At 40.8% G+C, this 27,242-nt stretch overlaps 1 protein-coding gene across 1 annotated transcript in view; it reads left to right on the top strand.

Moving 5' to 3' along the window:
* CNTNAP5 (contactin associated protein family member 5) overlaps window positions 1-27,242 on the top strand; it is a 232,297-nt gene that overhangs the window by 177,950 nt on the left and 27,105 nt on the right. The window contains exons 15-19 of the mRNA XM_068408092.1: window positions 5,372-5,499; window positions 5,662-5,832; window positions 7,930-8,148; window positions 20,484-20,723; window positions 22,280-22,504. Of these exons, the coding sequence (XP_068264193.1) occupies window positions 5,372-5,499; window positions 5,662-5,832; window positions 7,930-8,148; window positions 20,484-20,723; window positions 22,280-22,504 (983 nt within the window). The remainder of the gene's footprint in view (window positions 1-5,371; window positions 5,500-5,661; window positions 5,833-7,929; window positions 8,149-20,483; window positions 20,724-22,279; window positions 22,505-27,242) is intronic.

The raw sequence follows: 27,242 nt of genomic DNA, 5'->3' as shown, positions 1-27,242 counted from the left end.
CTATTCTCCAGTCTTATTATTCAAATTAGAGGAGTATCCTCCTCTTTTATCTTCCAGAACAGCCTTCTTCATTGGGGAACTAAGCCTTTGAGTTTTTCCATTTCCAAAGTAACATGTATTCATCCCTTACCATGCCTTTGGGGTACTGTAAGCAACAAGGAAACCACATTACATGAAATGAAGAGGGGTGGGGAAGGGAAGGGGGATATTACTGTTGTCAGACTCACTTTGGCTCCCAGAGATATAATGAGTATATCCATCTGTGTTCAAGGAGGAGCAAAGCCTCGTGGAAGCGAATGAAGACCACTTTGGATGAGCTATATTTATGCAAAGCTATGCCAGAGCCAGGATACTAAAACTGGAAGGGCTGAGAAGAGCAGGGCAGAGAAACCCAGCCACTGACAAGCCCAGATTTGACAGGTTTTGTTTGCTCGGCCACTGTCCCGCACTGAATCTGTTCCCCCAGAAGCAGTGCAGGCAAATCCTCAGAGCCTATGAGCTCATAAATAAACACTGCCGGAGGTGACCTGGCCTGCATAGAGCTGTCTTGGATATCTGCCTTCATGACTGCATTTGTCAACAAACTAGAAAAGCTGCCTGCAGAGAGCTGACTGTAGCAGGCCCCTGAGGTGTCAGGAATCAGTTCATTACTATAATTACCAAACTCTTGCTCTGTACCTCTTCTCTAATTCAGCAAAATATAGCCAGTGCATCTTGCCTTCAACTATTAGGTATGTCCCCTTCTGCTGCTGTTTTTTTCTTTATCGTGACTCTACGTTATTGTACTCAGTAAAGCATTTTTGGATGCAGCTGGTAGGTAAGATAGCAATTAAAATGTATTCCTTTGGATTATTAATGATATGACCTGCACAGGGCTCAAAACTTTTTCTGATGGAAGCCTGTTTCACTGGCCTGTTCCTCATGTGGTTCATTGACATCTGCTGATGATCATATTCTTTTCCTCAAATGTACTGTATTCATGAAAATCTGTACTGAATATCTGAGTTACTGAGGCTCAGACCCCACCAGAGTTTTCATTAATGTACAAGAAGAAAATGTACCAATAGGGAATCATATGGGAAGAAATTATATTTAATGGCACCACTGCTCTACCATCTGTTAGAAAAAATATGGAAACAGCTACCTAGAGATTACCAATTTATGATGGTTTACACTGTTAGGATACCATAGAGTGAGGGGTGTTTTTTTGAGCATGCTTTTATTAGTTGCCACGAAGAAGAAAAATAGTCTCATAATGTTACCAAAAAATAGTTATTTGTCATTTACAGGTAAGACTACCTGTGCTACACCTTAAAGTATCCAGTTGCTGCACTATCACCTTTAATATTGCTGCACTTGCAGTGAAATTTTTTTTGTCTTTTTTTCCCTTTACCCCTCTCCCCCCATACATAGAGCATTTGTTTGATGTGTAACATGCCTCATAGCTTATTGAGGAAGTCCTTTGAGTAGATACAGACATTCATCTTCAGACACGGATAAATAGATGACATCCAAATGTATTTAATACCCGTAACTAAAAATATTTCAGTGATTTAATTTAAAGGGCATTATTGGATTTGTTTTGTTTTGGTTTTGCTTGTGGGAAGTACAAATTGATACAACCCTTTACACAAAGAGCTCAGAGAAACATCTGTTCATTGAGGGTGCTTTCCACCCTCTGAAAAACATTGATTTTTATCTGAATTTGTGCCGAATTGAGTGCCAAGTCAGGTAAGCAAAAGGTCTCCTTCCCAAGTTTATTAATTTATTTTTACCATTTTCTACATGTACGGGACTCTTTTCAGGAAAGGCATAAAACCTGTTTTGATCTGTGTGAAATCAGGACTTAACTTACATTCCTGGCCAAGGAGTATCATCCCTCCAGGACCTTCCTACAGGCAGGACCCACCCTTAGCTCTCAATACAGAGGAGTGGAGCATAGCATGGTACAAAAGGCATGCTCAGTGAAAGTGGCCATGGAGTGCTATGTGAAACGTTCTAAGAGAAATAAAGTAGTGGTTTTGGCTAACCTGAGAAGCAGCTGTGGAAAAACAAATAAAATCTGGTTTTAAGTGTATGTGGACATAAGTATAAGTAAAAACTAGCTCTGGGAACAAATATAAAAATAATGAACCTAATAAGGTTTTATTTTTGTTTAAAATCATCGTGCAGATGCTTTCTATCAGAAAATAGCACCTTTTAGTTGAAAACTACAGTACACTAAAAGTGATCCCCAAGCCCCCTTCTGGCAAAATTCCAAGTATTTTGTCCAAACTCTGGAATTTTGTAGTGCCACAGCAGTGCCTCCAGGAAATTATTGTACACGTACATGTAGCTCTCTTTGTCCTCTCTGAGGTTTAATACACTATAATTGAGAGGCTGCCATGGTACACCACATAAAGAGAAGAGGAATTATGGTGCTTTGTAAGAAATGGAGTCTGAAATAGGTTCAACTTAAAGAATATCAGGAATTTAAGACACTCAAACTTTAGCTCCCATGAGGGCTTGCATTAGTGTCTTCAAATCTCTTTTCTGCTTTTCTTAGCTGAAACATCAAAGGTGTTGACTTTTCACCAAAAACTTGATTTCCCACCATGAAATAATAATAATAAACTGTAACAATAGATATGTTGTTCCTGTCATTAACACAGTCTCTGAAGAGCAGAATGTTTTTCTGATAGGTTTTATTTCAGCGTCTGCTTGTATGAGAACAGGTATCCTTACACAAGTCTCTTTCTATGTGTGAGAGAATAAAATACATAAAATGTGCTGTTTGAGTTTCAAGAGAAACTTGATTGAGTTTTCAAGGCATTAACATAAAAGTGAAGATTTTTATTAGATGTGGAATATTTTTCTTTCTCACAGTGGAGCTATGCTACTAAAGTTCTCTGTGACACTGGCATATAACTAGTAAAAACTCAGTCATAAAATTCGATATAAAAGAACTTCATGCAATATAACAGAATATCTAATAAGCAATGCAGTTTTCAGAGATGTGGAATGGATATCTTTAAAATGTCACCATTTCATTTTTTTTGTAGATATCTTCAGTGGTAGCTGTAGGAAGATAGTGATTTTTATTTTAACGCTGATCATAGCTAGTCAAAAGACTGCGCTATTTTTTGAATGAAAATAAATTTGTAGGAAACCTCCCTAAATATTTTGTGATTTTTTTTGTTTTTAAAAAAGCAAATGCCAGCTTATTCATTTGTATATTGCATATTTTATGTTCTCTTTCTATGCGTCTTGCTGCCTTTCTTTCATTCATTCTGCTTACTCTTCTTCCACCCACTGAAATGCCTTATTTCATTACCTTCCTAAGAAATATTCAAATGGTTCAGCTTTTGTTACAACTGTTTCATAACCTGTTGAGAGCATTTACACTAACTTTCAACAATTGATACAATAAGCTTTATGAGTATGCTGCTGAGAGACCTCCGTGAAGAGATTTGGAGGCCATGTATTTTTGATTCATACATGGTATTTTTCCTTTTGAGTCTGTATTGAAGACATCGCTCTGCCTCATGCCTGGGAATTTCATCTTGCTGCACTTTTGTAATTATCTGCATGTCAGACACTCACTGAAGCAAGATAAAAATGTTAGGATTGGAGAGGGTACCTCTCCTTTTCTCCTTGGAATTATGAGACAATTAACTGTGCTGCATGCAATTAGAAACAATGAAAAATAAATGCAGCCTTTATCAAAAAGATCAAAATACCCCTTCTATTTTTTCTAACATGAATCAGAGTAGAGCACTTAGCCAAGCAAACATCTGAGGTGGTGTGTCAGAGCACACCTGCAGTGTTCATCCTGATTATTATTTCTTTGTTGAAGTCCTGTGTCCCTTCCCACAGCTGGAGCTATAATGAGAGGTATGTTTGTGGAAGGTGGTATTACAAGCAGCATATAGGCGGTCTGGGATCCTGCCTGGGATGTCAGACTGTTTGGCAGTGGTATCACTCAAAAAGTGATACCCAGTCCCTGAGGTTTTGTGTCATACATGCCTGAAAGAGCAGTGGATGTAAATTTGGGATTAGTGGCATTTTGGATCTGGTCATTGTTGCCATCCCCATGTGCAGCATGTAGTCTTTCACCTCTGAGCAGACAGATGAGTTGAGTCCAGACTCTGCATGCAGATTGCTGAGCCATGCACAGCTAGGGATCCTTTTCTCCAAAACTATTGAGAGTTGGCTCCATGAAGGATTCTCTGCCAGGCTTATGTGCCCAGATGCACAGCAGACCTCAACCCTGAGGAAAAGAGCTAGGAGAAGAAAAACCTCATCACTGTGGAGATAAGATATGGTAGCACTTGCCTCTCTGATCAATTGATAGAGAAATACCTCGAGAGGGCAGTTTGGCTCTGGTAAGGTCAGGGTTGGATGCCTGAGGGACTCAGTTCAGTTCCTGAAGTACAATGGGATGAACGCACATCTGTATACCCTGCCAGAGTCAAAGCTCCTGAATCAGCTTAGGGACCAGAGGGCTGCCATGTAGCGCTGTGCTGCATTTTGGGGCAACAGAGTTGCTGGGGCAACTCTGGGAGTTCTACCAACACACTCAGAGTAGAAACAAAGAAATACCTTTAGGTATCTTTCTTTCTTTTCTCTTCCTTTCTAGCAGCCATGTGTAAGTTAGTTGCAGTTGAAGAATAAGCCCAGCTGATACAAACAGGAGACTGTAGTTTGACGATGAAGTAAATCAGCCTTCAGTATTTCAGCTGCTGAACCAAAATTTCCACAGGCATGTACTGAAAAGGGCTGATTCAGTGCAAACTTACTCTGCCAATTCAACCGTCTTCGCAGTGTGCTGTCAGTTGTGTACCAGCCATCTTGAAGCTGGATCGGGTATTGTCTGGCTGCCCCGTGCTAACAGCATGCTGGATCAGGTATTGCATGTCCTCTTCCTACTCAGATAAAGCCTAAAGCCAGCATAAATGCCGTTATCTGTCTCCAGCTAACTTAACAGAAATGCAAACTTGGACTTATACCTGATCCACATCAAATTCATCCTGCTGAGGAAACCCAGGAGAGCCCAGTTTACGTTAATGCCCATCGGGCAGAACGGCAGCAGCAGTCTACATTGGCTTCAACAATCATTCTGCGCAGCTGAAATGTAGTCACAGTCCATACCAGACAGCATCATGTATCCAAGTACAGTGTCTTTAGGGGTCAGTATTATGTATGAGCATAGAGCACACACATGTACGTATGTATCTTAAGCAGCGTATACCTGTCATAAGTCTTCTAGGTAATTCTGCAAAAGACCTTTCATCTTTAAGTAAGCATCTTTCAAATATTGCCTTGTATAAGGAATGCCGGGGATTTTGTCTGTGGTTAACCTGTCTCTTTCTGTTTGTTTATTATAATCCAGGACAAATGATACTGGCCTCCTTGCTTTCAAAGACCATTTGCCTGTAACTCAGATAGTGATCACTGACACAAACAGATCAAATTCTGAGGCTGCTTGGAAAATCGGCCCTTTGCGTTGCTATGGAGACAGTGAGTACCAGCTCTTCTCAATTTCCATAGTCACAGAATGTTCCCTCTTTCTTTTTTTTTTTTTTTTTAATATATTTATCTGATAAAAGGTGGCTTTCCACGTGCAGCTCGCAGCTGCTGCCCTGTGCCAATTAACTATAGAGAAGGGGGTTGTGCTTGCAGGGCAGTTCTGGAACGCCGCTTCCTTCAACACGGAGGCCTCCTACCTGCACTTCCCTGCCGTCCACGCTGAGGTCAGCACAGACATCTCCTTCTTCTTCAAAACTGCCGCAGTCTCCGGAGTGTTCTTGGAAAACCTTGGGATTAAAGACTTCATACGAGTAGAAATAAGCTGTAAGTTTCACCATCAAGAAATCTTGGTATATTTACCCAATTTGACAAGTGCAGGGAAGTGGGAAGGACATATTTTCTTCTGTCTTGAGACAATTGGAGGTGCCTGAAGAGGATAAGATGGGAGACATAAAGACTCATAAATCTAGACTTAGCTACCTCTCCTGTCAGATTTTCCCTGTATAGCCTTGGTCATTACACTTCATCTTGTTATGGCTAGGTTTATCTTTCTTAAACAGGTGACTGAATTTACTTTTTCAATATTGATATTTATTTTTTTTTTCTCTTTAGAGAAAAAGCTACTGGTTAAATGTTCCTGTAGACTGTCATTTTAGTTGAAAGATGAAAAATTTAATACAACAACTCTGATGGTTACTTTTATTTCTGTATCAGCAACATACCCAGTCTGATGCAGCCCTAGTGTTTCAGAGAAACTGAGTGTGTATGGTACAACTATGAGGTGAGAGCCTATGAAGGGCAGGATGCTAATGCAAGATAAGTCAGTTACAGTTGTAATGGGCCTTGAATACTTCAAAATCTAGTAAGTGACTGCAATATAACTGCTACTCAGCATATAAAGGAGAGTAGCAGGGAACTTAATCAGTGAAGTTTTGCCTTACTCTTCTTCTGATGACTTCAAGTATTCATTAGTGACAAAAGGGTACCATGGTTTTCACATGAAATATGACTTCTGTCTTCCAAATTCTGTCAAGCTTAGGGAAAACAAACTGAGTGTTATGCATTTTATAATATGCTTATAATAATCCTAACATAAAAATTAATAAAACAGGGCCCCAAGGCCCTTCGATTCATTAAACCAATGGTAAATGTCATGGTGCATTATTACAAGGTAATGAGGTATGATTTACTGTTAATTGCACATCAAAGTCCAATTTGTTTGTACTTCGGTGTACTGCATTTCATTCTCAGGGATATAGAAGTAAAAATGTCATTTTGATATCAAATATAACAAATACTGCAAGCAACTAGGAGGATTGTTTAATGAAAGCTTTTGTATCTGTGTCAAAATCTGTACTCCCAGAGAAATGAGTTATTTAGAAGTTTGAGGAACGTCTTGTCTTTTAAACTTCGGCTTCTCATTAGTAGTTTGGTGCTGTGTTTCTTGCTGCCAGATGGAATTTACAGCCTAAAGGCCTTATATCAAGGAAGCTCCACAGACCAGCTGCTTCGAAGGGAAACGGCCTTTTAGCAGATGCAGGGGCTCAGAATAGATCTTTGTCTATCCCTGTGGAGTGTTTTCTATCTTAGCTATCTAAGAAGCAGCTTCCAAAACCAGACCTATCCAATTTGTTAGGCTTGAAATAACAGAATTTTCAATCTACAGCCTTCTCGTTGGGCTATCTGTGGACCTGGTTCTTGGTCTTTCTGGTGTATTTAGCATTTTAGGAAGAGGAAAAATAATCAGTAACAAGAGTGTTAAAAAGTTCTGACCCCTTTCAACCTTCCAGCAGAGCAAGATGGACTTCTTTATATGGCTGTTGTTTTTCAATTATCATCCTGTTTCTAGGAGCCTTACTATCTCTGGACATGTGTTACATATGCCCCTTTAGGATCACCAATTAGCTAGTTTTGCTCATTTGTCTTTCCTTGCTTCCTGGGTCAGGCTTATTCAGGCAAACGAATACTTGTAGGATTCTCTCCTACCATTTGCAACCAAGTTCTGTAATTTTTAAGTACATGCATTTTGAAATATTTAGTCAGAAAGAGCTGCTTCATCTTTTCCCCCATCTTAGCATTATTTGTCCAAAATCTTTTGCTACCATTGTGTGACTTTTGTACAGCATTTGGCACTTTTACTTCAAAAAGAGAATAAACTACAATTTCTAGAACATTGTAATTGTTATAGCAAAAAAGATGGGTACCCACAGCCAAGCATAATCACAGCAGAGATCAAACAGTGAGGCTGCAGGCTTACATTTATGTATAAGCTGCTGTGTAGGAGATGGGAAGTAAATGATGCTGTACTATTTGCTGACATAAAAGTTAATGGACCCTATATTTATGTAAGATTTCTTGATGTCAAAACCACGATTTAATTCAGACCTTCACTTCCTCTTCACATCTGTTTATCTATTCTAGCCCCCAAAGAGATCACCTTCTCCATAGATGTTGGGAATGGCCCCACAGAAGCCACTGTGCAGTCTCCCACACCCCTGAATGACAACCAGTGGCACTACGTCCGAGCGGAGAGGAACCTCAAGCAAACCTCTCTCCAGGTGGACAGACTCCCCAAGAAGGTCCTGGAGGCACCTGCTGAGGGGCATTTCCGCTTGCAGCTCAACAGCCAGTTATTTGTAGGTAGGGACCATTTAAGGGTTTCTGTAGATATATACAATATTTCTATGTCCATACCTTGCTAATGCTATTGTTTCACCATTGAGCTTGCATGTGGTGACCTAATTCTGCATTCTCTTCTTCCACTCCTGCATAGTCAACATAAAGTAAACCCAAGCTACTTCCTTTACACTCAAAGCACTAACTATATATTAACCATACTATACCAAATGGTATTTTTAGGGTCTAAGAATGCTTGAAACATATTTGCCAAAGAATTCATATTATTTCTTCTTGTGCACCACTGGCTGTGTAATTTGCTGTAGGAAATGTGATCTTTCTTTAGATGTAAAAGGCACAAATTCTTCATATAAGTTTCTGGGGCAAAGCCTGATGACAGTACAGTCTTAAAGACTGTTCCTTTAAGCATGCCTGCCAAAAAGCTTATTTGGCCATAGAATGCGTGTGTGAGAGAACTATGGGCACAGTCAAAGTAAACACAGTTATTTTAACTGAAGGTTATCTTTCAAACGAGGTGGAGGGAGGAGAGAAAAAAAAAAAAGAAAAAACAAATCTGTTTGCATATAGTTCATTTCCCTGTCTCCCTTGCAAATGAAACCTAGGCTGGGACCAGCTTGTATTTGATAATATAGTCAGGGATTACAAAGGGACTTCTCCATTTTCTGTATTCAAACAGTATCTTTCTGAGTCATCCTCTCAGTGATGGAGTGGGTTGTAACCTGTTTCTTATTCAGGGCCACTCAAATAAGTACTGATTCTTTCCTTAGGATGCATTCTCATATTTAGCCGAAATGCTATAGCAAACCTCAATCTGTCAATTCATTTTAATAAAGTTTACCCATGTATGCACACCCTTTGATTGAAGAACATTTTGGGGTATTTATTTGAGCTTTTTATACTGTACGTGTGCAGTAATTACTGGGCTCTGAATGTAAGGAATGAATCTGTTAATAAACAGATATAGCTGCATCAATGGCCAGGAGTCCTTCCCACATAGGTGTTGATTTATTCCTAAAATGATCTCTGATAGACTCAGCTGGAGGAAAGTTCACTGAAGAACTCACAGAAGGGAGGCTTAAGACTGTCACAGTGCAAGGTTTCTGTTTTCTGGTATGAAGCATGCTGCTAATCACTTTTTTCTCAAATGCTAAGATGATCCTAAGAACATGTTCTGGGGGAGGCCAGGCCTGAAGGCAGTAGGATTGGGCTGCTAGACACCTTAGAAACATCAGAGAAATTTAGCCAAGGTACTGTTTCCAGTTAGAAAACTTAGAGAATTTATAATAGAGAAAAATACACGCATTTTGAAATACTTAGAAAGAGCTGCTTCATCTTTTCCCCCATCTTAGCATTATTTGTCCAAAATCTTTTGCTACCATTGTGTGACTTTTGTACAGCATTTGGCACTTTTACTTCAAAAAGAGAATAAACTACAATTAGTGAAAGAACAATGGTATCTACCAGGCGGAAGACCAAAATGGATGTGGGAACCCAGACAGAGCTCCCACGGAAGGAGGCAATGGTGCAGGTCGCAGGCTGCAGGGAATGCTACAGCGTCTCTGTGGTGTCAGGGGGCTGTGTGCGCTGTGAGCAAGTAGATGATCTGCTCGACCGAGCGGCACAGCTGCAAAGCCAGGTTGAAAGGCTTCAAGCCGAAGTAGAAAGGCTTAGGAGCATTCGGGAGGCTGAAATGGAGATAGACTGGTGGAGCCAGGCTCTGCCTTCCCTGCAACAAAAATGGGAGCACCTGCCGGAGAGCTCCCAGGATCGAGGGACCCCTGTACTCTGCCCCTCTCAGGTGGAAAACAATAACCTAGAGGAGACGAGTGAGTGGAGGCAAGTCTATGGCCGTGGCAAAAGGCGAGTGCCCTCCTTGCCTACCTTGCCTCCACAGGTGCCTCTGAGCAATAGATATGAAGCCCTAGTGGAATACAGCCGGTCCAATGGGGATGTGGTGGAGAGTCAACCTATATCAGAGGTCCCACCACAGTCAGAAAAACCTGACAGGCGTATAGCTACCTCCTCCACAAGGAAGAAGAGAAGAGTTTTAGTGGTTGGAGACTCCTTCCTAAAGGGATCTGAGGGCCCAATATGCAGAGCTGACCCCCATCACAGGGAGGTCTGCAGCCTGCCTGGAGCCCGAATCAGGGATATCACCAGGCACCTCCGCAACCTGGTGAAGGCCACAGACCACTACCCCCTGCTGATCTTCCAGACAGGTGGGGAAGAAGCTGCATCCCGTAGTCTGAGGGGGATGAAGAAAGACTACAAGGCCCTAGGATGGTTGGTGAAAGAGTCTGGGGCACAAGTTGTTTTCTCCTCCCTCCTTCCATTTTCAGGTGATGACGTGGGATGGAATAGTAGGATTCTCTCTATTAATGCCTGGCTACGAGACTGGTGCTACAGGCAGGGCTTTGGGTTCTTTGATAATGGCTGGTTTTATAAGACACCAGGCGTGACCGTAATACATGGGAAAGGTTTATGTCGTAGGGGCAAAAGGGTTCTGGGACAGGAATTAGCAGGGCTCATTCGGAGAGCTTTAAACTAGATTCGAAGGGGGATGGGGTAGTAGCTGGGCTTGCACCACTGGGGCAACGCTCTAGTGTTGAGATAGACCAGGAGGCCTCCCATCCCCCTAGGGTGAAATCAGCTCACTCCCTGAAATGCCTGTACACCAATGCGCGCAGCATGGGGAATAAACAGGAGGAGTTGAAAATCTGTGTTCGGTCGGGGGCCTATGATTTAGTGGCAATTACAGAGACTTGGTGGGACGCCTCGCATGACTGGAATGTGGTCATGGATGGCTATGTCTTGTTCAGGAAAGACAGGCCACTAAGGAGAGGTGGTGGAGTTGCTCTTTATGTGAGTGAGCAGCTAGAATGTATTGAGTTCTGTCCAGGGGCGGATCAGGAGCGAGTTGAGAGTTTGTGGGTGCGAATTAAGGGGCAGGCTGGCATGGGTGATACTGTTGTGGGTGTCTATTAACAGGCCACCGGATCAGGATGAGGAGGGCGATGAGGCCTTCTACAGGCAGCTGAGAGCAGTCTCGCAATTACAGGGCCTGGTTGTTGTGGGGGATTTCAACTACCCTGATATTTGCTGGGAGGCCTACTCAGCCAGCCATCCTCAGTCCAGGAGGTTCCTCCAGTGCATTGATGATAACTTTCTGATGCAAATGGTGGATGAGCCAACTAGGAGAGGAGCGCTGCTGGATCTTATCCTCACTAACAAGGAGGGTCTGGTTGAAGAGGTGAAGGTTGAGGGCAGCCTTGGTTGTAGTGACCATGAGATGGTAGAGTTCAGGATCTCATGAGGCAGGAACAGAATAGCTAGCAGAATCACAACCCTGGACTTCAGGAGGGCCAACTTTGGCCTTTTCAAGCAATTGCTAGGGGAAATCCCATGGGACAGGGTACTAGAAGGTAAGGGGGCCCAAGATAGTTGATTAGCATTCAAGGACTGCTTCTTCCGAGCTCAAGATCAGAGCATCCCAGCAGGTAGGAAGTCAAGGAAGGGTACCAGGAGACCTGCATGGTTAAACAGGGAACTGCTGGGCAAACTCAAGTGGAAGAAGAGGGTGTACAGATAATGGAAGGAGGGGCTGGCCACTTGGGAGGAATATAAGTCTGTTGTCAGAGGATGTAGGGAGGCACCTAGGAAAGCTAAGGCCTCCTTGGAATTAAACCTTGCAAGAGAGGTCAAGGACAACAGAAAGGGCTTCTTCAAATACATTGCAGGTAAAGCCAACACTAGAGGCAATGTAGGCCCACTGATGAATGAGGTGGGGGCCCTGGAGACAGAGGATAAAAAGAAGGCGGAGTTACTGAATGCCTTCTTTGCCTCTGTCTATACTGCTGGAGGCTGTCCTGAGGAGCCCCGGACCCCTGAGGCCCCAGAAGAAGTCAGGATAGAGGAGGAATCTGTCTTGGTTGATGAGGGCTGGGACAGGGACCAATTAAGCAATCTGGACGTCCATAAATCCATGGGCCCTGATGGGATGCACCCGCGGGTGCTGAGGGAGCTGGCGGAAGTCATTGCTAGGCCACTCTCCATCATCTTTACTAAGTCGTGGGCAAGGGAGAGGTGCCTGAGGACTGGAGGAAAGCGAATGTCACTCCAGTCTTCAAAAAGGGCAGGAAGGAGGACCCGGGTAACTATAGACCGGTCAGCCTCACCTCCATCCCCGGAAAGGTGATGGAACAACTTGTCCTTGGTGCTGTCTCTAGGCACATCAAGGATAGGGGGATCATTAAGGGCACTCAGCATGGCTTCACCAAGGGGAAGTCATGCTTAACCAACTTGATAGCCTTTTAAGAGGACGTAACCCGGTGGATAGATGATGGTAAAGCTGTGGATGTGGTCTATCTCGATTTCAGTAAAGCGTTTGACACGGTCTCCCACAGCATCCTCGCAGCTAAACTGGGGAAGTGTGGTCTGGATGATCGGGTAGTGAGGTGGATTGTGAACTGGCTGAAGGAAAGAAGCCAGAGAGTGGTGGTCAATGGGACAGAGTCCAGTTGGAGGCCTGTGTCTAGCGGCGTCCCTCAAGGGTCGGTACTGGGACCAGTTCTATTCAATATATTCATTAGTGACTTGGATGAGGGAATAGAGTGCACTGTCAGCAAGTTCGCTGATGACACAAAACTGGGAGGAGTGGCTGACACACTGGAAGGCTGTGCAGCCATTCAGAGAGACCTAGACAGGCTGGAGAGTTGGGCGGGGAGAAATTGAATGAAATATAACAAGGGCAAGTGTAGAGTCCTGCATCTGGGCAAGAACAACCCCATGTACCAGTACAAGTTGGGGGCAGAGCTGTTGGAGAGCAGCGTAGGGGAAAGGGACCTGGGGGTCCTAGTGGACAGCAGGATGACCATGAGCCAGCAGTGTGCCCTTGTGGCCAAGAAGGCCAATGGCATCCTGGGGTGTATTAGAAGGGGTGTGGTTAGCAGGTCAAGAGAGGTTCTCCTCCCCCTCTACTCTGCCCTGGTGAGGCCGCATCTGGAATATTGTGTCCAGTTCTGGGCCCCTCAGTTCAAGAAGGACAGGGAACTGCTAGAGAGAGTCCAGCACAGAGCCACAAAGATGATTAAGGGAGTGGAACATCTCCCTTATGAGGAGAGGCTGAGGGAGCTGGGTCTCTTTAGCTTAGAGAAGAGGAGACTGAGGGGTGACCTCATTAATGTTTATAAATATGTAAAGGGCAAGTGTCATGAGGATGGAGCCAGGCTCTTCTCAGTGACATCCCTTGACAGGACAAGGGGCAATGGGTGCAAGCTGGAACACAGGAGGTTCCACTTAAATATGAGGAAAAACTTCTTTACGGTGAGGGTGACCGAACACTGGAACAGGCTGCCCAGAGAGGTTGTGGAGTCTCCTTCTCTGGAGACATTCAAAAGCCGCCTGGACGCGTTCCTGTGTGATATGGTCTAGGCAATCCTGCCCCGGCAGGGGGATTGGACTAGATGATCTTTCGAGGTCCCTTCCAATCCCTAACATTCTGTGATTCTGTGATTCTGTGAATTTAATGACTGGGTAGAGTTTTGCAAATTTTTGGTTGTGTCTTTTTAAAGGAGTAAAAATGAAGGATTTATCATAAGTCATCTATCAGATACGTCATATATATTATCTGCTTACCATCTGACATCTGAAAAGCAGTATCATCCTATAAGCTTGCTTTTCTGCCTCAGCAAAATAAACAGGTTACCTGAATGAACTTCATGGTGTTTTTAAAGTGACATAATCGATGAATTGCATCATGGAAATCCATGTTAGTTAAGCACCTCAACAGAGAAATGTGCCAACAGGAACCCTTTTCAGCAAAGACAAATGCAAAGCCCTGCACCTGGAGAAGAATAGCATCATGCATCTCTACAAGCTGGGGATTGAGTGGATGGGTAGCAGCTGTGCAGAAAAAGGTCCCATTGATGTTGGTGGAGACGTGAATCTGTACCTCATCTGAACGTAGCTGTGCTTTGAGGAAAAAATTGGACCAGCAGATCTCCAGCAGTGACTTCTAACTTAAATTTTTCTCTGATTGTACTTAATATTTACAGTAAGCTCTAGGACATAGTTACTTTATCTCAGCCAAGAGGTGAAAAGTTCTCACTGTGCAGAAAATAGCTTGCATTCAGTTGTCCATCCACACTTTTACTAAAACCTGAACAAAAGGGACAGAAAACCTAATGTTTTTAGGAGTGCTTCTTCATCCCTTAGCTCTGCCATATTGAAGGCCAAAACTGTCCGTGACTTCCTGAGTTTTCCTAAGAGCAGTCAGAAGAGATGGAAACCTGGGCAGCCTCCTGATTCTGACACTATTTGTCCCCAGGTGCTCCAGGGAAGAGTGGCAGAAGTTTAACAATACACAGATGTGGCCTAACTTGTCTCTACTGAAGGTCTCAATACCTCAAGCATATGGAGTGAATTTTATCCCATCTGAAAAATAAGTACACAAACAACGTTATAAAAAAGAAAGAAGCAGCAGCACACGATATTTCTCTATACTCTCCCTATAATTCACAACACATTTGTTTCTGCAGCATTCTGCATACTGACAGTGATTAAGGGGTTTCCACAATTAGTATGCACATTCTTAATTAATAATCTATATAACTGATCTGATTTGCTATTTTTAAAATGTTCCAAATACTTTTTGATCAAATCTCCCTGTTTCATTCAATTTAAACACGGAACTTTTTTTCCGCACTGGAGGTACTAGTCATTAAGATATAACCTTTTTTTTTCTTGATTCTTCCCCAGAATCAATTCAAATATTTTGTAAATCTCATAAATAAGGCTCAATGTGAAAATTTAATTTAGTTTATTTATCTTCTGGAAAGATTTATTGATCCTTTGGGATGAAAGAGCTATATTAGTATCACGTAGCATTATGATGATGATCGAATGGAGATCCACTGTAGCTTTCAAACTACGGTTATTTTCCTGTTGCTCCAGAGACATCAGCCTATATGCAGTATATGTGATGTGTTTTTTTGTCTTTTCCTTTTAGGGAGTTACATACAGTAGATCACAGATATAAAATAAATTTGGATGTTTATAAAATTTGACTACAGGGGCAGTTGGCATGTAACAATTTTAAAGGAGTTCTGCTAATTTGGACCAATTAATTCCTTGTCAGCTGTTTCTGCCTGGTTTATAAATGAGTTGTTTACTTCTGTTTTGGCCAGATTTTTCCTTCTTAACCCCAAAACCAGATACATTTTGGACTGTATGTAATAGAAGAATATGGCTTTTAGGCTTTTATGTTAGTTTGTTGGGTTTTTTTGAAAGTTGGCCTGTCAAACAGACTTTTTACTTTTTATGGTTTATAGTAAAGAAATTTGAACAAAAGCCTTCTCCAGCAATATTAACAAAACAATCAGTTGTAGGCAGTTGTGGAGCTGTGCTTCATTTATTCCTGATCTGGTGATACTGACACGTTGTGAGGAATGTAATCAGCCTTTAAATACTTCATAAGTATGGGAGTTAAGAAGGCCTGACTTGCCTCGGAAGTTTATCTTCAGATTGACTGACTTAGGTATTTTAGGAGATTTAGGCTTTTAGTGAAGATTTTCCAATGACTAAGCACAGAGAAGGATTTCTCTTTCATGTGTGTAGGTTCTTTTATGTCCAGTAAGGGATGAATTCATGCTTTCGTCTTCCTGAGTGGAGACCTTGATGCTGTTTCTCTCTTATTTACCCTGCTACCAGGTTTCTTGAAATATGGGAGAACATAATATTCTCTCTCTTAAATTTGGGCAAGGAATTTAAAAAGACTGGATTCAGAGATAAAAATATACCACATGTGTGAGCAAATACTCTTTTCCATAAGAAACCAAACTAAAAAAAACAAATCACAACAGCTGCCTAGTCCTTTTAGATGGAGAAAACACTGTGAACTAATGCAAAACTGTGTCCTGAAGACTGTGAAAAATGTGAACTTGAGTTCTCTCAGAGGGATACTAACTGATATATACTGACAGTGAGTACAGTGTTTGGATGTTATGGTTGCTTATTCCAGCAGAGAAATCCAGATGTTCAGAGACTATAGCAGAACCTGGGAGTCTCACCGTGACCTGCATTGTCCCTGTGTTAATTTTGAGTTGTGGATGTTCTTGAACTTAAGCCTGTCTGTGTCATTGCTAGGGTAAAAATCAATTTTCAACTTGCTCTACGTACTTAGGTGTAACCATGGGTATGTTTAGTGTTCTTAAACTGCATTTCTGTGGAGTATCTGAATGTTAGGCATGTCTTACCAGGCTTGAACTCACATTACATTACTTGGATTAATGGTACTATCTGCAAGAAAGTTTCTTCACTCACTTCTGGCCTTGATAAGCATAAAGTAGCTGTAATTCACTATCTGCACACTAATACACCCAAAAATACTTCCATTTTGGAGGTGGTGCAGCATCACGGATAGAGAAGTTCACACAAGTTTTACGTGGAAAGATGCACTCACGCCGAGATTTCTGTTTGCCCCAAAGTCTCTTTTCTACGTCAGTATTTTATAAAAGGGATCAATAGAGCTGAGAGTCAGATCCTTCTTCCCATATGCTCATACTATTTATTGTATTCACAGAAAGGCTGGAATTTGGGTGTCATTTCTTTCCGCACCACCCCTTCTCCATTCAGTTCTGCCCTGCCACCTTTCATTGCGCTGTTTTGTGTCTGATTCAATGGTCTTGGCTGTTCTTGCATCTTGCTGACATGATGTCTGCCCTGCACATCTCTTCTCTGGGGGTTGTCCTGCTTGGGGGAGCAGAACCTAAGCATTTGCTCTGGCCAGCACACCACATAGAATGTGTAAGAAATTGTCATTGCCTGATGTTCCCAGGATTCCACTGCAGTGATGATTTCTTACACGTGCTGTTCAAAACAAACCATAGAAAATGGCTACCTTCTTATTGGATCTGCCTGGAGATAAAACTAAAAATAGGAGAGTCAAAATGGAGGTATTAAAATCTAATCCCTCTCCTTTTATCTACTCATCCATAGCAACACATTGTGACAGGATTCAAATTTGCAATTATTGTTTTATTCCATCACTTCCTATAAATATCTGACTGTATCCAGTTATGGTTTCTCTCTGTTATGGAGAAACAGTTCTGCATACTCAGTAAGAGACAAGAGCGTAGAATAAGAAACGTTTGAATGATGAGCTGTTGTGTTAAATGTGTAATTGATTAACAGGGCACTTATGTATTTATCTATGTGGTACCAGAAAGAGTTTTTCTATGGCTACACTTGTTGCAGTGCAGTTGTCTCCTGATATCCCTGTGGTCTTGGAGGAGGTCTATCATCATTTCCTCTCATGATGTAGTCAGATGAAATTTCGTCTTATCTAGTGGAGAAGGCGTGTCTGTAACACTTCAGTATGGGGAAAGGAGCAAAACTGTCCTCGCAGACCTCTTTGAGAACAGGATTTGCACTCAGACTGGTAACATCAGAGAAGCAAAATACAAATCGTAAGAAGTTACTTTGATGCATAAGGCCTTGATCAGAAGTTTTTGTGCTGTTCATTTGGATGTTAAGGAGACTAGTAAAGTTAAGTGCTTGGGTTCCTGGTTTTGTCTTGGGAGCGAGGGAGCAAGGACTCCTTGCGTGAATCTCCTCTGTCTGTTGTAGATAGTCCAAATGCAACATACCCCAGAGAGAGTCAACATCTGAGAAACTTTGTTTACTGTTGTTGTTTTTAAAGGAATCTGGAGACACTTTGGGATATTTTGGAGGCCAGGAGGAGGAATTAATGCTTAACGCCTTGTGTATCCTGACTGCTTTGTATATCTTTCAGTTTGAGACTAACAAGTGTGACTTGAATGTCTTCTGAGGAATATCATAGCAAGTTCTACTCCTGAGTAATAATAATGATGATTCTTATACTCCCATGCCCTTTCCTTTTTTTTGTGTCAGTTACATAAAGCAAGAATGCTCCTAATACTTATTCACACTGCTTCAGCCTCCCTAATCCAGTTCTTACCAACAAAAAGTCCTTTGCTTTTTAAAGCAAATCCTCAGTTCATTGAGAGAATGTTAATTATTTAGCCAATTGTGTCACCAAGCTACACTATGAGTGCGCATTTGTGAGCTTCTTGCCCCCTTCTCTCAGAGTCTCTTCCTTGCTCCAAGGCTTCTCAGTAAAATTCAGCTGCATAAATACCTTGTTGAAAACAGCATGGCTCATTTGACTGTCACCTCCACTCAGCGAAGAACACCCTTAACCTTGGTGTTTATGGTCCTGAGGCTTATCCTAAAATCTGTTTTCCCAAACAAAACATTTAGGTTGGATCCATGAAATTGTCCAGTCCAACAGGCCTATTACAGTAGGAAGAATCTGCGCAGCCTGATTTGGGGAAAAGTTTTGTTTGTTTGTTTTCAGTTTTTCTCTTCTCCCAGGAATGTATTTGAAGATTAGGTCTAGTCAATTGAAGAAAACTGCTCAAATGCCCAAATAATAAACAGATTTGCTTAATCAATACTGTGTGGATCTAGGATCATATAGATGGTCTCTGTTAAGCTCTATACTCTCCAGACATTAGAAGAGGAGAATAGTGAGAAACTTACTTTACATGGCTTTCCAAAGTGCTTTAGAGAGCAGTAAGAATATGGGTAGTGCAATAAACATGACATCTGTGGAATAGTTAGCAATAGTTTGTACTTAGTCTTTAAATGTTACAGCTAGGATTTGTATGTATGCAGAGAGAAGAGGCAAGGAAACTGTCGTTTGTCCTTGTAATATTTGTGGTTACCTCCCATGCAAAAGGAAACAAAGTAACCGGTAATATTAAAGACAGAAATCACATTTCTACTTATGTGGACATTACTGAAAATTCTGTATGGTATGTTTGGGTTTGGAGCAAAGACTTCAAAGGAAAGGATTGTGTGTGCACAGTGCAGCAATGCAGAAGGCCCAATTCTTGTGCTCAGAAGGCCTTTAAAATAAGTGAGTTAACATTTGATCACCTGGGAAGAATAGCTGGCTAAAGAGGAATTTGAAAATACTTGTTTCTCTGAGAAAGGCATCATAAAACTAGCATGAAATAACCTGTCTCGCATATACTGGCTGTAGTTCAATTATTCTAATTCAAATCCAGTGTTTCTCCTGCTATTAGTGTACCAGAAAGAAAAATATGCTAAAGTGGTATAGCAGAACAATAGGGTTTTGGTGAGACTGCTTTTTAGACTCTTGCTTCAGTCTCTTGTTTGCAGAAGTCTTGCTTTAATTAAACAGTTTATGAAAACACAGATGCTCTTCTGCAAGGACTTATAAAAAGATGTAATCTCTTATCTCATGCACTTTGATACAGAACCAATTTCTACAGAAGAATAATTTGGAAAGATAACTTCTTTCATACTACTTTTGCAGGAGAATCACCAATAAAGCTAGCATTTCAGAGCCTGCAAATGCTGATAGTTCCTGAACCAGAATTAGATTTCTTAGCAGCAATCAAAATTGCGGTATCTTCAAAGGCAAAACATTGGCAACTGCCAAACAAAGCCTACAATAACAAAAATGTGATATTTTCACAAAGTACTCTAACAATCATCATTAATATTGTTCTCAGAGACCACCTCTTACAGAAAAAACATCTTCATTGTAACACTTAGCAATTTCATTGGGCAGATAAGAAGCTAGTTATCTTGTAGAGACTGAACTGCCCTCTTGTATAGATCCATACAGCTCTGGTCTTCAGGAAGAAATGCAATTATGTTTAACAATTGCAATAAATAACACAACTGTGACCTGAACTCATGTTTCTTGCCTATGACAACCATTCACATGCAACATCAGGTTGGGCAGTCATGCATAAATTCTGACTCAAGTCATTTCCCTTCAGCCAGCAGGCCTGGTGCTGAACATGATTCATCCCTGCTATCTGGACTCATCAGCATGTGTAACTCACCTGCTGTTGGGATTAGAGTGTTATTTATACTCTGTACTATGGCAACAAATAGAAAAAAAAAAAAAAAAAAAACATTTTAGGTTTGGATTTCTCATGTATTAGGTGATATGCAGACATACGATAAAGAAGCTAATCTTTTTCCCAAATGAATTTGCAGTTTAAATGCCAGACAGGGCAGTAGATAAGGCAGGAAAGAGAAGAATGGCAACAAGAAAGTGTCACATACAGCTTTTTAGTCCTTTCATAAAGAAAAATAGAGACCTTTAGTTTCCAGGGCTGTCCATCTGACATCTTTTGCCACTGTATGTGTTGATATATAATAGATAATATTTTTAAAAATTCATGGATTCATATTTGTACCTCTGGATTGGACTTCACGTCTTTGATTAGTGTGCAGACTCACCAATGAATGCATGTCCTTTTTTCTTTCTCTTTCAGGTGGAACAGCTTCCAGACAAAAGGGCTTTTTGGGATGCATTCGATCTCTGCATTTAAATGGACAGAAACTTGACCTTGAAGAGAGAGCTAAAATGACACCTGGTGTTAAACCTGGATGTCCAGGACATTGCAGCAGTTATGGTAACCTGTGCCATAATGGAGGAAAATGCGTAGAGAAGTATAATGGCTACTCCTGTGATTGTACCCACTCAGCCTATGAAGGACCTTTCTGCAAGGAAGGTAGGCAGCGAGCTTAGATCCTAAGTCCTTAGTGGTCTCTGAATTACAGCACAGTTTCACCCATGTCAGCTTGATGCCCCCCATGTTACAAGAAGATGTTCTAATATCAGGTGTCCCTTCAGAATCACTAAGTGTTTATCTTAAGCAGGCTCTAACGCCTCCTTTTGTTGACTTCAGTGATAGCCTCAGAAATTGAAATGGTATTAGTTGTACTATTAAAGTCACCACCTACATCGCAGTATGATTCCTGTATTAGATTGCATATAACTTGGCCCAGATATTAACAAATAGGGCTGAAATTTTTCATAACAGTTGTCTGTCCATGTCTGAATGTTTAGTTTGCTTGGTTTTAAACCTCATCCAGCTTTGCCCACCTTAACAAAATCTTGACAGCTTTCCTTTATAGAGTTTTGGAGCAATAGTTTGACAAAAAGAGGTAGTCCTTTTATGTTTTTTTGCCATTCCTGTTACAACCCATCCAAACATTAAGAAATTCTAAAAATAAGCGTGTAGCATTCAAGGGAAAACTCATTTGAATGGTTCGGTCTCTGGTGAAAGTGTCCTCACTGAACCTTTCCGGTGGCTTGTAGGAGATGTTGCCAACACCAGGAAAAGGAGCAGGGCGAATAAAGAACATCTGGTTTAGATAGCATGCTCCTTGAGAGAGGAAGGAACTAACAAAACTCCTGCTCAATAACAGCAAGGTGCAATGTCAGTGTTTTAATTTCCACAGCTGCCCCTCATGTCACAAACGTGACAGTTTTACTAAGTGGACTGCATCATCTGCTGGTGTAAATTGGCTTAGTTGTACTGCAGTCCACGGAACTATGCCCACTTACATAAGCTGAGGATTTGACACCGATGCCACGAGAGGCATATGAAATAATCACATAGTGTCCTGTCAGGAGATGCTGCTAGAGAGGTGGAGCAGTTTTATTCAAGAAAGTACTTCCAGTCCGTCTCTAGCTGACTTTACTGTGCCTCACATTAGAAAAAAACTGCTGTTACCAAGTCTGTGTATTTCGTGGCCAGACTATGTTGTGTTTATTGAAAACACAAGTGTGAGTTCTCAGGATCTGAGCATGTACGGGTAGATGTTTCTCTTCTTTTAGAGGTACCAAAGACAGCTTCCCTTACTGGTTGTCTTTGGATCAATGTGTTGCTTTAATTTGTTTAAAAAGGAGACTGGAAAGGACAAATCCATTGTCTTTACTGTGGGGACAAGACAAAGAATATTGCCTTACATGTCAACTGTCAGAAGATGGTGAATCGAGCATTTATTTGGCTGACAAACATTTTGGCCTGTTCCATCTTGTAGAGCTCTGATTCCAGCACTAAAGTAGGCTGTCTCCACACACCATCATTCTCTGTGCCAGACAAATAGACTGTAAGGAAGGACACACTGTTAGTCCAGTTTAGGGAACAGTGATGTAAACTGGGTCAGAGGCATTTTGCAGCGTTCTGGTTCTAAGGTAGCGAACTCATGCCCATGCCTGTCTGGGATATCTGAAAATGCAGTAGCTGAAATTATTCCCTTGGTTTATATATTCTTTCAGAGATTTCTGCATTATTTGAAGCCGGCACTTCCATTACCTATATTTTCCAAGAACCTTATCCTGTCACAAAAAATGCAAGCATCTCAAGCTCTGCTATTTATGCAGATGCTGTCATGTCCAAGGAAAATATTGCATTTAGCTTTCTCACGGCACATACTCCAAGCCTTCTGCTGTACATCAACACCTATTTTCATGAATATTTGGCTGTGATTCTCTCCAAGAATGGTAAGTACTCTTGATTTGCTACCAAAGGGAGACCAGAGTAACTGTGTTTAAGTTTTTTGTTAGAATAGTATAGAATTCTGCACTGATTTAAGTTCATTTCTGTGTCTGCAACTTTATCAACTTCATGGTATTCAGTTAATGAAAATGGCCGTCAGTCTTGTTTATGCCCGTTTATTTGGCATTCAGTGCTACACTTGCCTATTCAGTCTTTGAATAATCATGTTGTTGGGGCTTAAAATGCGCTTTGACTTTCATTTGGCAAGACTGTACAATAGCAATTCCTTGCTATTTATTCCACATTGAGATCCATTAAGCCTCCAGCATAAGGGAATGAGAAATACCAAGAATGTACAAGAACGATTGGTGCAGAAATATATTATCATTTTATCTTTTGCATTCTGTCTTGGCACATATATTGCTCTTCACTGGGTTGTTTCAATGGAATATAGCCAGTACGCCTGAATATTAAACCCAGAAAATTTCAATTTTTTCTAGGTGCACTGACCAAAACATGAGGTGTAAATCCACTTGCTATTAAAAGGTACATGTTGTGTGGACTTTCTGAAAACATGTAAAGCTTTTAGGGACGTAGACCCTACGTCTTCTCAGTAGGACTCTGGCTCCTGAGTCCTTTCAGTGCTTTCAGAAAACTCATTCCAGACAAACATCATCCTAGACAAATAAGGATGTTTGAATTATTCAAGAGTTATTCTGGCACTGGAGCACTGGAAGTGATGAGTAAGCATATTGGTGAGTCACTAGCCTGTGGCAGAACAATAGAAAGTTAATGTTATATCGTGGAATATGTGCATTTGACCGAATGACCCAGACCACTCTGAAGCCTTGCAAATTCCAAAATAGTTAAGCTTTCAAGTATCATAAAATGAAACTATAAGGAAAAAAAAGCAGATTTTATTCTCTATATGGGCTTTGCAGTAGTTTATCTCCTGGTTATGTCATGTGGCTAGCATTTGGTCTGGTATGGGATGAGCACCCAAATCCCTGTTTGCAGGAGGGGTGGCTGGGACACTATCAGCCTGGTCCCATCTCCTCTAAGTAAAATCATAGCAGGGCTGTGGGACTACTGAGGAAACCCTCTCTGCTCTCTCCTCTCCATTCCAGTCCCAGATTTCCATCTTGATTTGCTCTCGGAGGCAAGTGTTTATGATTTTCATATATATGAATATTCCAGTGTGTAGCTCCAGGGTGGCAGAGCCCCTGCTGAGGTGAAACTGGAATCTGCTGCTCAGTTACACTTGGGTCTCTTGATACCACTCAGGCAGTTGAAAATAGCCCTAAAGTGAATGAAGATGTAATATCCATTTAAATCACCTTTACTGCTGCCAGAGTAGCATAAAATGACCTTAGAAACATGAAGCAATTGACTTTTATTGATGAAATACAACTACTAGCAAGCTATAATTGGGAGGTTCTGGAAGCGGGGACTTTCTAATGGTGGTTGAGGAAGGGGTTGGGATCAGAACACCAGGATCTCTTGTAGCAGCTTAGCAGGAGCACAGATAAGCCTTGTATTTTGGCAGCTGCACCATCTGCAGATCTCCGCTTTGGTTCAGACAGAGATAGGGACCCTCACTACTTCTGGAAATTAGGATGGAGCAGCTCTCAGCACACTCAGGCAATTTAGACAATGGTGCTTTTCTTAGATCTGTATCTCTATTTACTCACTCGTTAAATGAAAATAACAGTAGTTTAAAGGGTTGCTGAGATGTCAGGCTCCAAAATTCTGCACTGTAAAATGTAGCACTATATGCAAAGAATTATTAAGATAACTAGCTGACCTTGGTTAACTCCTGAAAGTCTCTTTCAGGGTTGCTCTGTGCATTCTTTTCTGTCGTTCTTTCAAGACATTCATTTTAGTCATGTATATTCTCTGCCTTTTGTCCCAAATGTAAGCATTTTTTTAAATCTCATATCCTCTCATTTTTTTAGTCTTGTTGGAATTGAAATTATTCCAATGAAAATAATGTTCAGATATGTTACACTTTCTTCCTCCAAGAGGTTTATGCTTGCTATAAAGTTACTGGACTATGAATAATTATGTCCTTTGTAGCATTAAAAGTGAGTGCGATTTCTTATCTCTTATTGGCTCATTTTCAAGGAATCTTGCTGAGTCTGACAATGTATAGTAGAACCTAAGCAGGTCCCTGCTGGATAACTGATTGGTTAAATAAAGGCTAGGCTCCTGGTGAAATGGGAATGGGCATTCTCACTTAAGAAGTGAGCAGTAATATTCTTTGCCATAATTCCAAGACCTTTTCCACTTGTTAAGAAACTATATTGGAACAGTCTAGGTATACTTTAATACTTCACCTTTTGTAAGTATTTTTCAAGCTACTACTCAAGTATTCTGTTATTCCTCTTTTCTATTTTCTACAAAATAACTAGGCAAATTATTATTTAATAAAAGTGACACTGAGAAGAATGTTTCCAATAATTCAGATTTCCCGTGTTGTTAAATATTTAACATAAAAGAAGTGAAAATGCCTGCAAGGCTTATTAATAGTTAGACTATACTGAAAGGGACTTATATGAAAACGAACTTGTATAGGCAGCTATGGTCTAATTCAGTCCTGTAAAATGAATTAGTTTCAGTAAAATTAATAAGTAATCACATTTAATCCCAACACACTGTCAGTCTGTAAAGAAGGTCATATCATTAGAAGATACAGTACGTACTGATTGAGACACGAGAATTGTGGTAGAAAAATGATTCGAGTTACCCAACAGGCCAGTGTCAGGTCTGAGAAAGGAAATAAAATCTCCTCATCCCCTCTCATGGCTTTACTTACGCAGACCAAGCTGCCCACACAGAAAGCCCTTCCAGTGCTTGGAGTCTTGGGGGGCAGGTGGTTCATGAAGGAGGTAAAGCTGCCCAGAGAGGTTGTGGAGTCTCCTTCTCTGGAGACATTCAAAACCCGCCTGGACGCGTTCCTGTGTGATATGGTCTAGGCAATCCTGCTTCGACAGGGGGATTGGACTAGATGATCTTTCGAGGTCCCTTCCAATCCCTAACATTCTGTGATTCTGTGATTCTGTGAAAGTTATGACAGATATTGGGTACCGCCATATGTCAATGTAGAAGCTACAATTCTAGATCTATAAAAATGACCACCTCCTCTAAAATTAGATCCTCTGTAGTGCCTAGCAGCTAATATTTCTAGAAACAGTTCCCACCCATATAACTTACTGATATCACAAGGCTGTTCTTAGCTCTGATCAATGGGCTCATTTCCTGGCAGCTTATTAATAAGTTTTCAGAAGTTGATGTTTTTAAAGATGACTTAGGGATTCTTTCCACCATTAGTTAATACTTACACTTCTAAATCATACATGTGCCTTTGAAAATTGTATGCAATAACTTAGCATTGCCCTCTCCTTCCCAATCCTACATATTGTACCCATTGATTTTTAAATTACACATAAATATAGGTATGTACGTATTGTATATAGATGGATGTGTATATGTGTATATAGATGGGTATGTATGTAAAGTTCACATAGTCTCATTGATCCCACATCCAAAAGATTAGCAGTACTGTAGTAATTGGCAGTGTGTTTTTAATATCAGTGATGTAGAAATTTTAAATTATACTGCCCCTTACTAAGCTAAAGAAAATGGGTAAACAGCTCTAATTAGTCTTTTCAGTGTAGCAGTTCACAGAAGTTATTCACATCATGGGAAGCTACTGCCAATAAAAAAAATAGGTTTTTTACTTTCTCAGGCTAAATTTTCACTGTACATTTTTGCTAATTTACGTGATCTCACCAAGTTACCAGTACCTTAGTATTATAATCCACTTGCCTTGATCCCTAAATACGATAATTGATGGAGGAGAAAAATGTTAAGAAAGAAACTGTTAGTGCTTCTCCTTTCTCCATTGTTCCTTTCCCCTGCAAGTAATCAAATGTGATATGAATATGATGAAGTATGTTGTCTAGAAAATGTTTTCTCAGGTGTTTGATTCTCAGTGTTGTTGACTTTCTCTGCGGAAACAATGATTCCTAATCTAGAAAGACAGCAGATAGCCAGCATCAAAGAAAAGAGATAGAATCTCAAACTATCCTAAAGTGACTGAAAATTTATCTGTATTTATTATCTGATCTCACAAGAAACTAAACCATTTGAGTCCTTTTTTTTTCCTTTGTTTCTATCTGGCACCTATTGCCATCACAGTGAGCTCTGTTCTCAATTTCTTTTGGAAAGAAAGACTGTAAAGTTATATAGGAAAGATTAAAGACAAGGAAAAAAAACACGGTTAAAAACAAAAGTACAAATGAAAACAGCTTGAGTAATTCTTCTATTAGGTCTCTGATTCTCAGAATATAGTAGCAGGGCCTAGATCAACCCTACTGCCCTGTCCTATAAGGTCTTGAAATCAGCTGATATTTGAAGTAAATAGGAAAAGAAATCAAAACCTGTAATAGAGGTGAGCTGAATTAACACTCTGCAAAAAAGAAGAAAATGTCATCAGTGAGAAGCTACTGATTTTTTTCTTTTTAATAAACTAGAAATCTACTATAATCTCCTCCTCTCTGTGTATCAGAAGCAGCCTTTCTGTTGAAGGCATGTTTACTCTCCTTATTGTTTTTGCCTTGCAAGTCTGTCGTGCTGCACCTCCAACAACTTTTCTCAAGCAAAAACAAAGCTTTTGTCATTCAATGGTAAAGAAAGGCAAAAAATCTAGTTCAGTCTTTGTGGCAAAGAATCTTTTGATTC

This window comes from Nyctibius grandis, chromosome 9 (genome assembly GCF_013368605.1).
Source record: "Nyctibius grandis isolate bNycGra1 chromosome 9, bNycGra1.pri, whole genome shotgun sequence".
Lineage (NCBI taxonomy): Eukaryota > Metazoa > Chordata > Aves > Nyctibiiformes > Nyctibiidae > Nyctibius > Nyctibius grandis.
Note: the sequence above shows the minus strand (reverse complement) of the source record. Positions and strands in the feature narration are given on the sequence as shown.